This window comes from Felis catus, chromosome C1, assembly GCF_018350175.1.
Source record: "Felis catus isolate Fca126 chromosome C1, F.catus_Fca126_mat1.0, whole genome shotgun sequence".
NCBI classification, from domain to species: Eukaryota; Metazoa; Chordata; class Mammalia; order Carnivora; family Felidae; genus Felis; species Felis catus.
The window spans coordinates 104,243,419-104,259,362 of NC_058375.1; the positions used below are offsets into that span (position 1 = coordinate 104,243,419).

Consider the following 15,944-nt stretch of genomic DNA (forward strand, 5'->3'; position numbering starts at 1 on the left):
CCTGATCTGGGGGCACCTGGGTGGCCCAGTCGGTTAAGCATCCAACTCTTGATTTTGGTTTAGGTCATAATCTCATGGTTCATGGGATCAAGCCCCATACTGGGCTGGGCACTGACAGTATGGAACCTGCTTGGGATTCTCTCTCTCTCCCTCTCGCTCTGCCCGTCCCTTGTTCATGCTTGCTGTCTCCTTCTCTCTCACAATAAAATTAAAATAAAATAAAATAAAATAAAATAAAATAAAATAAAATAAATATAAAACGTTTTCTTCAAGGTTTCCAGAGTGGTTTTTTTTGGCCTTATTGTCCTTGACTGCTATATAATTTGAAAACTGCCATCTTTTAAAACTTTAAGAGTTCATCTTGACTTTTAGACTTTCTCCTTTTCTGGCAACTTTTTTTTTTTTAATTTCTTTTTAATGCTCATTTATTTTTGAGAGAGACAGAGACAGAGTGTGAGCAAGGGTGGGGCAGAGAGAGATAGAGGAAGACACAGAATGTGAAGCAGGCTCCAGGCTCTGAGCTGCCAGCACAGAGCCCGATACGGGGCTCAAACCCACGAACCGTAAGATGGTGACCTGAGCCGAAGTCAGACCCTTAACTGACTGAGCTACCCAGGCGTCCCTCTGGCAATTTCTTTTTTCTCTGCCCCCTGAAAGCTTTTCTTGAGGACTTGTCCTTGGCCCTCTCCTTTTCTTCCTTTACATTTTGCTCTTCAATTTGCCCATCTGTATATCACTTGTGTCAAATTTATACTATGCCTTTAGCTTGTCTCCAGAGTTGCAGCTGGCATCTCAAATTCACCTTGTCCAGATGTAGAATTCATCATCTTGCCCTGCTGTGCTCAAATTCAGGTCTTCCCTTTAATACTTTTAATGGAACCATTATATACTCACTCCCCAATGAACAAGGTTTCAAATCAAGGAATTGCTTTTGATTCCTACCTCTATAACAGTCCCCACATCCAATCAATTGCCAAATTCGGTAGAGGCCATCTTCCCAGTGTTTCTAGAATTTACTTCTTATTTATTATTTCACTGACCGGCAGTCTGGTTCGTGTTCTTGTTACTTTTGCCTCGATTGTTTGAATACCTTGTAATGATCTTTCTGCTGTAATCTGTAGACCACGACTAGATTAATGTAACAGAATTTTATTCCTGTCTGTTTCTGTGATGCTCCAAGATTCATTGATTACTGAATCAAATCCAAATGCTTCAACCTGGCCTTCACAAATTGACCTCATCCCAGCTTTCCAGTCCATTTCTCACTACTTCCTCATGAATGTACCCTCTACCTCGGCCAAACCTGAGTACTCAGTGTTCCCCTGATACATCCTTCTCTGCCTCTGTGCCTTTGCTTATGCTTTTGTCTCTACCTGGAATACCTGATCTTCCTCCCCCACCTCTGAATTTTGAAGTCCTATCCACTCTTCCACAGACAACCAAATGACTTTTCCTCTCTGAAACCTGTCTTGATTCCCAATCGCTTCATCTTTCACCTTACAACCACACAGAATTTCGCTCTCTTTTGAATGCTCCATGACACAAATGTTATTTATATTTTTCATACAAAACCTACATGTAAATTTCCTTTTCTGTCCTAGATAATGAATTCCTAGAGAGCAGGAACTCTGTCCTCTTTTATCTTTGAATCCTTCATAGCATCTAGCAGAGTACATTTCATAGAGTTAGTATATTATTGAATACAAATTTGAATTGATAGACTGGAGTGTACCTCTAGAATACAGTATACCACTAATCAGAACCTAGTATTGTTTCTTATCAGTGTTAGACTTTAAACTTCAGTTCTCTCTGCTATACTGTAACTTATATAACCAGTCCCTCCTCAAAGCCTATGGCCCAATCATGTGTCAGGGCAAGGGTGGTAAGGAAGTGAGAGGCGATGGCTTGTTTTTCTGGGGAGAAAACCGGGCTATGTTGATATTTATAAGCATGAAAGAGATGGGACATTGTGTGCTTAGCCGAACTTCCTCTTTTCTAAGAAATTTTTTCTTGCACAATTTGGTAATCCATTTGGCTCAGCTCTGCCACCCAGTGGGTGAACTGATGTACCGTCCAGATCTTTAGTCCAAGGATTGTCTCGAATGCACGGAAGCTTTTCTGAGACCTGAAACCCTGAGTAACAAAGATGATTCTTTGATTGTGAGAAGAATGAGCAGAGGAAGGAATATGATATTCGTGACTGAGAGGAAGAAACTGTATATTAAACCAGTTTTCTTTTTTTTTAATCCAGACCGACATTTAACAATACTTTGTTAACAGCATTTAAGAGTGTACATAGAGCTATTTATACATGTGCATTATTAAGCAATTGCATAAACATTTGATTCATTAAATAAGCAGGGAGATATTTTGCAGAAGAGAATATTATGATTCAGAGAGCTCAAGTGATTGCCTAGAGTCACACAGCGAGGATAAAATTCATATGACATATGGCTGAAAGATTTCTCAAGTAGTGCATCTCTGATCCTTAAAAAAAAAAGAAAAGAAAAGAAAATTCAGGAGGTACCTGGGTAGCTCAGTCGGTTGGGCACCTGGCTCTTGATTTCAGCTCAGGTCATAATCTCAAGGTTTGTGGGATCAGGCCCATGTTGGGCTCCACGCTGCTTGGGATTCTCTCTCTCTCTCTCTCTCTCTCTCTCTCTCTCTCTCTCTCTGCCCCTTCCATGCTCTTGCACACTCGCGTGTGCTCTCTTTCAAAATAAATAAACTTAAAAAAGGAAAATTCATCTCCTTTGTAAAGATTTCTATGATTTCTACAAGCAGATTTAATTTCCACCTTCTTTGTATCCCTACAGTATGTTGGACATAAGATTCTGTATATTATGAATATTGATCATTTATCTTATAATTATCTGTTTGTCTGTTTCTTTCCCTCTAAACCAAGTTCCCCAAAGGTTGTCTTATGGGCTGCACAATTTAGGTGCTTCAACAATTCTAAGCAAGGTTAAAAATCAATCAATAGGATTATTTTAGCTTGATCGGCTAATGTGTACTATAAATAGCCCAACCCATTCCTTGTCTTTCTGGTTCTCATTTGTTCTCTAACACTGATGGTGTTCCCCTGAAGCTGTAGCCTTGGCTGTGGTGGGTGCAGGGCTGTATCCTCCATGTAGAGAAAATAACACCATAGCAGAATATTTTCTGTTTCAGATGCTGTAGTTTTACCAAAGGGCCCTTCAATTCTTGGCTGGAGTGAGGTGGGGTGGGAGGGCAGAATGAAATAGCTGATAGATTTTTTTTTTAATCTGACAACTCATTTCTTGGAGGAGTTAAAGAAAAGTGCTATATCAAAGACTGATTACATGGGGGCGCCTGGGTGGCGCAGTCGGTTAAGCGTCCGGCTTCAGCCAGGTCACGATCTCGCGGTCTGTGAGTTCGAGCCCCGCATCAGGCTCTGGGCTGATGGCTCGGAGCCTGGAGCCTGTTTCCAATTCTGTGTCTCCCTCTCTCTCTGCCCCTCCCCCGTTCATGCTCTGTCTCTCTCTGTCCCAAAAATAAATAAAAAACGTTGAAGAAAAAAAAATTAAAAAAAAAAAAAAGACCGATTACATGAAGATATGGAATATAAATACAGTGGAATATTACTCAGCCATAAAAAAATGAGATCTTGGGCGCCTGGGTGGCCCAGTCTGTCAAGCATCTGACTCTTGATTCAGGCTCAGGTCATGATCTTGCGGTTCATGAGATCAGGCCCCATGTCTGGCTCTATGCTGCTAGTGCGGAGCCTGCTTGGGATTCTCTCTCTGTTCCTTCCCCACTTGTGTGAGCTCGCTCTCTCTCTCTCTCTGTCTCAAAAAATAAATAAAACTTAAAAAAAGAGAGATTTTACCATCAGTGACAACATAGATGGACCTACAGAGTATTATGCTAAGTGAAGTAAGTCAGAGAAAGACAAATACCATATGATGCCACTTATATGTGGAATCTAAAAACAAAACTAATGAATGAACAAACAAGGAGAAACAGACCCATAAATACAGATGGTTATAAAAGGGGAGGGGTGGGGGACGGACAAAATGGGTGAAGGAGTGGGAGGTCCAGGCTTCCAGTTATAGAATGAATAAGTCACGGGGATGAAAGTACAGCTTAGGGAATATAGTCGATGATACTGTAATAGTGTTCTTTGGTGACAGGTGGTGACTACCCTTGTGGTGAGCATAGCACTTACTTATTAACTTGCTGAACCACTATGTTGTACACCTGAAACTAAGACAACATTGTGTATCAACTATACGTGTGTGTATGCATATATGTGTATGTATATATGTAAATACAAAATATTGGTTCTTTGAACCAATAGCAGACAATGATTCCAAAATCATTAGCCCTGTAGCGAAGGCAGAGTCCAGTTATCTTGCCGGATTTCTCTTTAACTTTCTCCAAGCCCACCCTCCATTCACAAGTTTTATCTCAGGAAACATATGTAACTTATTTCTTCCTATTGGGAAGGATGATGAATAATTTGGTTTGGGAGTAGGCAGAAAAATTGAGGACGGCCTTTTATTTTCTAGTGGCTTTGCCTTCTTTCCTTTCCCTAGTGCTGGTACAGTTTCCTGGCACTGATTTTTGAGAACTGTAATTACTGGACCACAGAAATTATCTTATTGAGGGCTTACCAAAAAACATCAGTCCTCATGCCTCACTGAGGCGTTCAGTAGAGTCTCTTCCAATTCTTGTAGCCTGTTTATCTAGTATTTACTTTATATTTCTAGGTGATATGTTTCTTCTTTCCATTCTTAATTTAGAAATAGTAGACATAGCGTTGACTTTTTTGTTACAGTAATTGAAATGTCAGCTTTCACATCATGTTGTATACCTGCCTTCTCTTTCCTTTCACCTCATCCTCCTAATATGTATATCACAGTTTTGGCTGTATCAACAGCCAGTGTTTACATTATTGCCTCTGCGTAAATAATATCCTCTGTGGACCCAGGTAGTATATTTTCATTGTTTCATGTCTTGAACAACCCTTTGTTTGTTGAAAAGTTATAATCATTTATTTAAACAATTTGTTGGTTTAACTGTGTACCTATCTTCAGTTTATTCCTGAGATTCCTGAAATGCCTATTCTGTCAAATGTTTATTAGAATTTTTTCTCAAATGACCAACATACCTAATAATCTAAGAAATCCATTTTTCTTTCTCAGGGAGACTTGCCGAGTAATTCTTTCTAGTCACCACCGCCACCTGCTGACTGTTGTTGGAAGAGAAAGATGGAACTCTGAGGGGCAGGGCTGATGTTTTTAAGCCAGAAAATGGCCTTTTCTAAAGGTAGCTGACCTTTAGAATGACTTCATCTGAGGAAGGAATGAAATCATGAAATATTCTCTTTTCCTTGATCCATTATCCTCCTCTTTTCCTTTTCTAGAAGAAGAAAAGTCTGTTCTAATCTTCCTTAGGTTTTCTTTTTTGTTGTTCTGTTTTCTAATCTTTCTTTTGATACTGTGATCATTCTGAGCCTTTGTCTGATCCAACAAAGGAAAAGGGGAAGATGGGCTACCTGTTTTTAAAAAAAACTACAGCTTGGGGTGCCTGGGCGGCTCCGTGGGTTAAGTGTCTGACTCTTGATTCTTTGGTTCAGGTCATGATCTCACAGTTTGTGGGTTCAAGCCCCGCATTGGGCTCTGTGCTGATGGTGCAGAGCCTGCTTGGGATTCTCTCTCTCCCCTTCTCTCTGCCCCTCCCCTGCTCTCTCTCTCTTTCTTTCTCTCAAAAAATAAAATAAAATAATTGTTTAAATTACAGCTTTATTGGGTATACTTGATGTATAATAAACTACACATATTTAAAGTATATAATTTCATGGGTTTTGACATACATATACTCATGAGATTGCTGCCACAATCAGGTTAATGAATATGTGACTCTCAAAATTTCCTCTTGCCCCCTTGTAAACCATCCCTTCCCCCTTCCCCCTTTTCACGCATTTCCAAACTATGTATTAGTTTGCATTTTCTAAAATTTTATAAAAATGGAAGCACACAGTATACACTCTTTTTTTGTTTGGCTTCTTTGCTTGCATGATTATCTTGAGATTCATCATGTTGTTGTGTGTACTAGTTTATTTCATTTTATCGCTGACTGATATTCTGTTGTATGGATTAATACAACTGGTGTATCCATTCATCTGTGAATGAACATTTGGGTTGTCTCCAGTTTCTAATTTTGTTGGTTATTACAGAGAAAACTGTAACGAACATTTGTATGCAAGTCTTTGTGCTGACATGTTATCGTCATTTCTCTTGGGTCAATACCTAGGAGCGGAATGTTTAGATCATATGGTAGCTGTATGCTTGGCTTTAAAGAAATTGCCAAACTGTTTTTACAAAGTGGTTGTACCATTTTACATTCGCACCAGCAGCTTGTGAGAGCTCCACTTCTTGCCAACGCTTGATATGGTCAGTCTTGTCAATTTTAGCCATTCTAGTGGTTGAGTAGTGTTTTCTCATTGTGACTAATTTGATTTGCATTCCCTTCGTGACTAATGATGTTGAGCATCTTTTCATGTGCTTATTCCAAGCTACCCATTTTTAAATACTCCCTTGTAATAGGGCTAACCTTAAGTTTGGGCAAAGGAAACAGTGTTACATGACAGGTACCATGAAAGAATCTCATTTACCAGTTGGCTATGAAATTCTTGACTGACTTGAAATTCCCACACCTGAGAGATAAAGTTACTCTTTTGAGTTAAGAGAACCAATATAAGGAGCACTTTAAAAAAAAAAAATGTTTATTCATTTTTGAGAGACAGAGACAGAGCACAAGCAGGGAGGGGCAGAGGGAAAGAGAGACACACAGAACCTGAAGCACACGGGGCTCAAACCCACGAACCAGGAGATCATGGCCTGAACCGAAGTCGGACACTTAACCCACTGAGCCACCCAGGCACCCCAGGAGCACTTTCTACAAAAAGAGTTTTTGAGGGAAAATGCCTGTGTGAAGGGACAGCCTTGGACACCACCATCTCCCCCATTCTCTTCCATTAGAACAGATGGTTTTCTAGATTCGCTACAGGTTTCAGAAAGTGTGAAGACTGTGATTTGAGGGAGTGGCAGAGTGGCTGTAGTGCTTAGAGGATACAGAGAGGAGGGAAGAGGGGATAAAGACATGCAAAAAGATTTGAACTGGCAAGCCAGATAACACACCCTGCCTGGTAAGCCCTGGGGGTATCCAGGGGGTTTATGGTCAGGTGGGTGATACTGAGAGAAGAGGAAGAGAAGCGTGAACAGTGAAGTCAATAGAACAACTTCTAGTCTCAGTTTTCTCTTCTACAAACTAGATCCCTTCAACTTTGGGCTTTTGTTCCTCCTCTCCCCAGCTCTCCCTTTGGGCTTCTGATGACAAAAGAAAAAAGTCGTCTGTGCCCTGTTGGCAGCCACAGCTCCACTTCCTTGCCCACCTCCACACCCAGAATCTTTAATGGCCCTCTGTTTCCTTGACAACACAGCATAGTGGTTAAGAGTTAAGGCTCTGGAGCCCGATGCCTGGGTTCAACAATTATTGTCAATTAATTAATTACTGCTCTACCCTTTATTAGCTGTATGATTGTGGGCAAGTTGCTTAATCTTGTTGTACCTCAGTTTCCCTATATAAAAGTAAAGATGAGACTATTACCTTCCTTAGAGAGTTGTGAGAATTAAATGAATTTATGTTTTTAAAATGTTTAGAACATTGCCTGGTAGGTTTTAAGCTCTAATAAATGTTAGCTATTAATTTAAACTCCTTGGACCCACTTTCAAGATGCCTGCTAATTTGGCCTCTGTCCATCTACTGTTCTATGCCTTTACTTCCTATCTATTTCATTTGAGTTTTGCTGGTTTCCTCACTGAATCATGAATCTATGCATAACTCCAGGTGGTTTCCATTGCCCCGGCAGGTCCTTAACAATTCAAATCCTACCCAGTCATCAAAGATCACTTCAAATCCCATCTCTTCTATTCCCCCTTCTTTATTATTTCCTTAGTTCGAATCAACGACCTTCCCATCTGAATTCATTGTACCACAGAATGTAGGGGATAACTGCACACTCATCACTCCTTCATGTGAATCAGTTGTGTCTCCCTAATAGCCTGTGAGCATCCTGAGGGCAGAAATAATATCTGATACTGCTGAACTGTCTTTCAATGGAGTGAATACATTGCTTGTACTCCATTTCAAGCATGTGTAAAGAGATTCGGCATAGGCCACCAAAGAGGGTGTGAAGAATTCATAGCTTTAGTAACAGATCATTTAGGGACAGGATGCTGGCTTCTTTCCTATCTGTGCCATCCTCCAAAGGGTCCAGACGATCCTCCTAAGATCCCGACGACCCCCACTTCACTTCTGAACCGAGAAAGCAGGACACATCTTACCCACTTATATTTGTCAAATAAATTCCATCTTTAATCATTTCCTCCTCTTTCCATTTTCCAAGAGAAAATATCATTAGATCTTTGAATCTCTCATAGGTGGTGATCGCGTGTTCCTCTTTCAATTCTTTCCTCTGAAAAGTCTAAATCCTTAAGTTTTCTACTGATCATCAGGACCCCTATAACGTCGACAGTTGTTGGGGTGATTTCAGGAGTAGATGGAGTACAACAGTTCGCGGATCATGACTGGGACTGGGAAAATGGACAAAGAGCCCCCACAGAGGTCTAGATTGCAGAAGTTTTGCCCAGAACCCTTATTCCGTGATCATTTCAGCCTGGGACTGCAGCCTTATCTGACTCTGGTTAAATGGCATTATTTCACATGTCTGCTGGTGACCACTGTTTCCTTCCATGATTCTTTATGTTCTTCTCTGCCAGCCTCCATGCCCACATCATTTCCAACCCAATCATGGGGTTGCTGGCCATGTTACTGAATGCAAAGCCACAGAACAAAGAGCCCACTCCAAATGAGTGGGGCTAGGAGGGTTCCTGAGGAAAGAGGAACCCCGGCATCCGAGGGGAAGAGATGCAGCTTTTCTAAGTCCGGCAGGAAGGCTCGGGCATCCTCCAAAGCCGCCTGAGCTGCCACAGTGAAGTTCGGGTCACCAGAGATCAAAACATCAAAGACACAAGAGTGGAAATAAGCGTCTTCAACTGGCAGCCCTTCCTTACACAGCCGTCTGGCGGTGTCAATGGTCAGAGCTCCCCGGCGGCTGCGCTCTGAGCGAGAGAGTCGCTGACTTGGGGGGCACCCCCCAACACAGAGCTGTAGGTCTTGCTCAGCTGAGAAGGCCCGGGCCACGTCCTCTGCTACCTTGATGGAGAAGGAGAGCTGCCCAGCTGTCTGCCGGATGATTATAGTTGTGCCAATATAGGCGGCTCGGATCTCCACGTGGTTCCCAGGGTTAGCAGTTCCAATGGACAGACTGGACCCTCCGGGTCGGTCACCTCCATTGATAGAGCCATCTTCAAAGGCTGCCGGAAGATTGTCCACCTCAGCCTGGTAGACCTTCTGATCAATGCATTCCTGCATGTTCTTAAATATAATGGTGAGCTGTGAGGGCAAGAGGGAAAACTGTTCATTTTGGGCTGAGTGCTCCCACCCCTCGGCAGTCAGGTCTCACCCACAGTCAGGGACTTGATCTTGGCAGAGACTCGAGGCTTGTCGTGGCCCTCGCTCACTCTGATCCCTTCTCTGGTACTCCAGTATTGCCCCATCCCTGCTCGACCCCTCCCCCTCCTTTTTGGCCTCAATCTCAGCAACTCAGGAGAAGACAAGGTTTCCCTTCTGTAACTTCTCAACCTAGGGCTCCTCAGCTCTCCTCTCAACGTTCTCTTGTGTCTTCTGCATTTGAGTGAAACTCCCAGGGAAGGAAAGTGACTTAAGGAAAGAGAGCTGGGGGAGGGGGGGGGGGGCAGGAGATGCAGGGGAGGTGGAGGAGGAAAGGGAATAGCGAGCATTGCTGTGCCACAGTTGGGGGTGGGAGGGAGTGGTACCGTGGGCGACCATGAGAGGGTCTGGAGTTGCTGCTGAGTCCCTGACCTTCCGGGTGGCGGTGGCGTTGGCCCCCGATGCCACGGGGGAGCTGGTGGCCTGGACAAAAAGGAAGTCATTATCCAGCAGGGGCCAAGCTCCTTGGACACGGCACGTGTGAAAGTGGTGGTGAAAGCTGCGCACGTGGGGGTCCCCGAAGGAGGCGCAATGCAAGAAGCCCGGGGGACGCCCGTGCAGCCGGGAAAACTGGCCTTCATAGTCACAGGGGTCCGGGGCTGGGGGGCCGGAGGAGCGGGCGGGGCCTGCGTCTGGAAGGGCGGGGCCGCGGGCCGGGGGCGGGGCCGTGGGGCCCTGGCGGGAGCAGTTGTGCTGGATCATCAGGTCTTCGATCCCGTGCACCGCCGAATGGAAGGCCAGGTCCCCGCGGCAGGTGCGGGCGGTGCGCCGGGTGCAGAGAGCGTAGGAGCGGAGGGCTCGACAGAGGCCGCCGGAGCCCACCCCTCCACCTCGGCCCCCTCCTCCTGCTCCTCCTCGCAGGGCTCCCGGTGACCTCCCACCTCTAAGGCTCAGGGTGGACGATACATACTCAGCATTGCAGCGGAGGATCTTGCATTGAGAATGAGCTGAGGACAAAGGCAGAGGACTGTGAGACGGCCCCCGGATCCCCCCCGTAACTCTCCCCAAACTGGTGAAGGGGATTCCAGCTGTTTCTAAAACCCAACTGATCTCCAGCCCCCAGCCCCCTAGTCCTGTGTTCACTCAGTCTTACTAAAAACGTGTGAGCCCGTCAGATCTCTTCTCCCTGTGGATTAAGCGCTTTTCCAGGGCTCTTCCCCAAAGCGAATGGGAAATTAAAAAAAATATCTGCTTGAGAGTCCGGCGAGTGACTGGAACCCCCAGCGCCCGTCCTTTCTCCTCACACGGGTCACCTGCCCACCCTTGCACAGCAGCGGACCCTCCAGGTTCCCCAGCCCTTCCCTAGCCCTTCCTTACCATGTCCACAGAGGAGCAGCAGGAGGGTGAGAGTGCTTAGAGTTGGGGGGCTGCCATGGGGGGACCGGCCTGGATCCCCCATACCTATCCGGCCAGGTCCCCCCAGGCTCCGGCTCTTTCCAGCTGATGACCCTCCTACCTAGTGAATTTTGACCGGACTTCCTGTAAGGGACTGAAAAAAGAAATTTGGCCGGGCATGGGAAGAGAGAAGAGTTGAAGGTCATTCAGGATGATGTGCAGAGAATCTGGGAAGATCAGGTAAAGGACTAGCGGCTGGAGTTTGGGGAGAATGGGGCTCCCCAAACGGTATGTGTGGCTGTGAAGCCTCTGTGCCCTGCTCTTGTGGCCACTTTCAGGTCCCTTATGCAATACCCTGAGGTGGGGGTGGAAGGAAGGTTGACTAGACTGCTGGGGGGGGGGGGCGGGTAGAGCAGAGTCCACTGTATTGCCCCACGCTAAGCTATCAAACAGCAGAAGTGTCAAAAATAGAGTGATCGTGAGGATGGAACAGACTCCAGTCATCCCAGTGGGCTCCTCAATAAAATTAGGAACTGGAAATACTTCAGAAACATACCTCTTATTTGCCCCTCCCCATCTGGGGAGGGGGGGGCACCCTCCAGGGGTCATTCATTTCTCTTCCTCCTTTGTGTCAGAAGTTTTTGCAAGGAGTGAGGGTGGTACACACACATCTCTCTCTCTGGAACATCAGTATTCGGATGAAAAGGGACCGATATCTTTTATCAACTGAGAGAGCTCAGACTATATAAAATCCTTTCTCATGGAATAGTGGGATGCAAACCAAGCATGCAAATCAATATTTGTTTGTGCTGAGTCCACAGTTCTTGTTTTTTTGTTTTTTTGTTTTTTTTTTTACTTTTCCAAACCTGACTGAAGAACCACTCTTTTCATTAATCTTCTCTGCAGAAGTTCTCAGGCCTCTGATGAGGACAGGCCTTGGGGAGGGGCTGAGTTTCTCCTGCCAAACTCCCCTTTCTCGGGGTAAGGATGTGGACTGAGGTAGGAGTCATGCAGGAGGGAGAAGAGGATGGTGAGACTACAGTGTGGGCATAAATAATTTACAAGAATAGCCCCCAGCCTCGGAAGGCCGATGTGAAGGGCACTGCGGAGTAGAAGCAGGGTATAAGGGTATCAGTGACTCATCATCTGAGGCTAAATTTGGCTTTGGTGAGAAAACCACAGAATAGGGGATATGGGAAACTCCTAAAACTTCATCAGAAGTCTGAGGCAACAGGGTAAGGAAGGAGCTAAAACAGGCAGAGGAGAGGTGGAAGACTAAACTTCAAGAGGCCAGTGGGCAGCAGCCAGAAAGAAATAAGACAGGAGGAGAAATGGAGACAGGCACCTTGGTATGAAAGAGATCCTAGCTTCTGGCCCAGAGACATTCAAGTAGGTGTTGCAATTTTATGAAAGCCTAACTTCATTCCAAAAGCTTATTAAAGGAATTGCAATTTCATTTTGACTTACTGTTTCCAGGGGTCAAACATTACTCTGATATCCAATCCTCCAGCCATGACTGCCTACTCTGTCCGTCAGCTCCGGCCAGGGGTTCCCCCGTCTCTTTCTCCATGTCTCCCCCAGGTCCCCAGACCAGCTGCAATCTCACTGAGGTCAGGGAACCAGAGAAGGTTTGGTGTGGGGGGAAGGTGGAGTAAATGGCTGGCCAGAGTACTGGACAGCTGAGCGGGGGAGGGAGGTGGCTACTGAGTTGACTGTTTTAAAAATAGCTAAGTCCAAAATCCCAGGAACGTTAGTGGGGGTAGGGTATGGGGTGGGGGGAGAGTAGGAGGATTAGAAAGAATATGGAGTATAGGGTGCCAAGTGGGGAAGGGGGGGAGAGAAATATCATAGGCAAATCAGATATCCACTTGCAGATTATGTGACTCTAGTCACTGCGTACTCCAGGCAGCCCTCCAGCATTCTCAGTAACGAGTTCCCGGCCTTTAAAAACTAGAGTGAGAAATTACATACTTTTCTTTCACCACCCTCATCTCTGCTATATTGAATATTGCATTTAGTTTCTACAGAACATATCTAGGAGGTAGCTGCCTTTAAATGAGGTCTATAGCAGAGGCAGTTCACAGCCCCTCCCCCTCTGCGCAGAGTATTTCAGAAGGACGAAAAAAGCCAGCTGTCCAGAGAAGAAATCTGAGCTCTGAGTTGCTTAGGACGAGGGTTTGTTTCAGTCGACTGGTCCAGATCCTTGCAGCTGTCTATCCTCCGAACTCCTCCATTTCATTCCCTTAGTTTATATAGCAATGCCGCTTCCCTCCCTCTCACTGATACAAGCACAAAACGTAAGCTCCTGAGTTGTTAGGGGAGGAGGCTAACATAGGCAAAGAGGGCAAGAAGGAATAGGGATAGAATTTTTTGAGGATTACTGATCCACAGGGGAGGGGGACTTGGAGAGAGAAACTGAGAGAAAAAGAGATTCAGAAAGATACTTTTGTGGAGTAACATAATCTTGTGACCTTTTAAGATACTGCAACCAAGGATTTAGCCATGTCATATTTTTGCAGCCCTAGGCATCTGGGGTCACCATCTCTTATACTTATACCTGCCAAGCGAAGTGAACACAAAGGCCGTCCAAATAGTGCTACTAAGGCATTTGATTAATTGATTTTTTTTCAACATTTATTTATTTATTTAGGGACAGAGAGAGACAGAGCATGAACGGGGGAGGGGCAGAGAGAGAGGGAGACACAGAATCGGAAACAGACTCCAGGCTCTGAGCCATCAGCCCAGAGCCGACGCGGGGCTCGAACTCACGGACCGCGAGATCGTGACCTGGCTGAAGTCGGACGCCTAACCGACTGCGCCACCCAGGCGCCCCTTGATTAATTGATTTTGCATCTAATTCAGCATCTAGAGATCTACACAGTATTCTCTTTTTTATGCAGATATTTCTTTATTGTTATTTTAAGTTTATTTTTGAGAGAGACAGACAGTGTGAGCAGGGGAGGGGCAAAGAGAGAGAAAGAGAGAGAGAGGGAGAGAATCCCAAGCAGGCTTCACGATGCCAGCACAGAGCCCAATGTGGGGCTTGAGCTCATGAAACTATGAGCTCATGACCCAGGCTGAAAACAAGAGTCTGATGCTTAACCAACTGAACCACCCAGGTGCCCCTATGCATATATTTCTGAAAAATTTAGATTTCTCTCAACTACATGAGTCCCTAGCCCAAGGATTTCATTACAAAAATGTAAAATGTCCCCAACCAAACTATTTAAGTGATTTTAAAACACAATCCCAAGTGGGATCCACTCTAAGGACAAAAAGAAATGCAAAAAGATTTTCAAGTAGTGATATTGTTGGTGGCAGTGTTGATATTGTTATCCTGCAACTATCACGGGTGAACTGAGGAATAAAACAAACCAGTATTAATGACAGTGTCTTTGTGAACCAGGAGTTTTGGTGTAGGATAAAGAGATACAGATTTATCATTGATGAAGTTAAATAAAAATTCTGTAATTCTGAATTTAAATTGGAAATATAACTGTGAGCTCAAGGCATATTCTATCCTAAAACATTTCCTAGCTTTATGGTGAAAAGGCCTAGAAACAGTAACCCAGTAGCAATGACACCCCTACATTTGAACTGAGCTTTCTAAACACCATTTCGCACTGAAAGGAACTCCTTAGGGAAATGGGTGATTTCAGGTATTGTCCAAGATAAGCAAGGAAGCCTTCAAAAACTATTAGGATTGGGGGCGCCTGCGTGGCTCAGTCGGCTAAGTGTCTGACTTCAGCTCAGGTCATGATCTCATGGTTCATGGGCCTGAGCCCCATGTCGGGCTCTGTGCAGACAGCCCAGAGCCTGAAGCTTGCTTCCGATTCTGTGTCTCCCTCTCTCTCTGGCCCTCCCCTGCTCATGCTCTGTCTCACTCTCAAAAATAAATAAACATTAAAAAAAAATTTTTTTTTTAACTATTAGGATTGTATCAAAAGGACTCAGAAGCAACTAGAGTAGGTCCACTGGCCAAAGATGGGACAATTTGAGTCTCAAAATGGATACTATTTGCATATTTGATATGTTCAACCATCATATTTGTAGCAAATATGTTTAAATCAGTGAATTCCCAACGATACTTAAAAACACAGACTCATTATTGGAGAATGCTAGGGCTCAACTCAGTATTTTCAAAACTGCTAGTAACTGGAAAGAACCAAGCATTCATCCTGTTTTTCCCGTGGGAATTGAAGATGAGGGGGAAATTTCTCTTTGTAGAAGTTTTCCAGCGAATAAATGAAGAAGGAATGGCATAATTACAAAATCACCATTTGGCATGAATGTATCTAGGCAGTGATCAACCGTTCAGCATGAAAGGAGAGACAAACATTACGTCCTCCAGAGCATGGGTGGAGTACAAAATGCCACCTATTGAAGCAGCCTTGCAAAAAAAAGCCCGTTCAGTCTGAATCTGATCTAGTGTAAAGATAACTACTAATTCACAGGGAATACAGGAGATATAAATGATACCTCTGAGGCGCAAATCCAGATTGTGGGAATACTCTGAAGGAAAATTACTTTGGCTTTCTAACAAGTTGAAGAAGAAGAACGAAAAAGAAAAGGAGAGAGAACTCATGTATTAAAAGAGACTTAAGAGACATCAAACAGTTGCAGAGTGTAGATTTTATTGGATTCTAATTCAAGAAAGCAAATAAACAAAAATTATGAGACAATTGGGGAAATTTGAAGGCTAATGAACAGTTAATGGATACTTGATTTATAAAGTTGTCTGTGTGATAAGCAGTACTTTAAAAAAAGCAAATGCTTATCTTTTATAGTTACATCTTGAAATATTTGCGGGTGAAATGATAAGATAGCTGGAATGCTTATAGGTCGGGAGAAGTGATAAAATGAGATTGAAACATGAATTGATAATTGTTCAAAGTGGGTGGTGGATACTCAGGTATTCATTATACCAGACTCTTTCTTTTTGTAAATGTTTGAAAATTTCCATAATAAAGCTTTAAAAATTTTTTTTTAATGTTTATTCATTTTTGAGA

General features: G+C 44.1%; 1 protein-coding gene across 5 annotated transcripts; it reads right to left on the reverse strand.

Annotated features, from left to right (window-relative positions):
• Positions 1–8,379: 8,379 nt before the first annotated feature.
• HJV (hemojuvelin BMP co-receptor) lies at positions 8,380–12,598 on the reverse strand. Of its 5 annotated transcripts, none has more exons than XM_023259085.2 (5): positions 12,403–12,598; positions 11,492–11,614; positions 10,918–11,089; positions 9,973–10,547; positions 8,380–9,483 (listed from the first exon to the last, which is right to left on the reverse strand). In XM_023259085.2, the coding sequence occupies exons 3-5, from the start codon at positions 10,997–10,999 to the stop codon at positions 8,857–8,859; spliced, it is 1,284 nt and encodes a 427-aa protein (XP_023114853.2). In that variant the 5' UTR covers positions 11,000–11,089; positions 11,492–11,614; positions 12,403–12,598; the 3' UTR covers positions 8,380–8,856. The 5 variants fall into 5 exon arrangements, with proteins under 5 accessions (XP_023114853.2, XP_044889362.1, XP_023114851.2 ...); XM_045033427.1 differs by lacking the exon at positions 11,492–11,614 and having other exon boundaries at positions 9,927–10,023; positions 10,511–10,547; positions 12,403–12,595; XM_023259083.2 differs by lacking the exon at positions 11,492–11,614 and having other exon boundaries at positions 12,403–12,597.
• Positions 12,599–15,944: the final 3,346 nt, after the last annotated feature.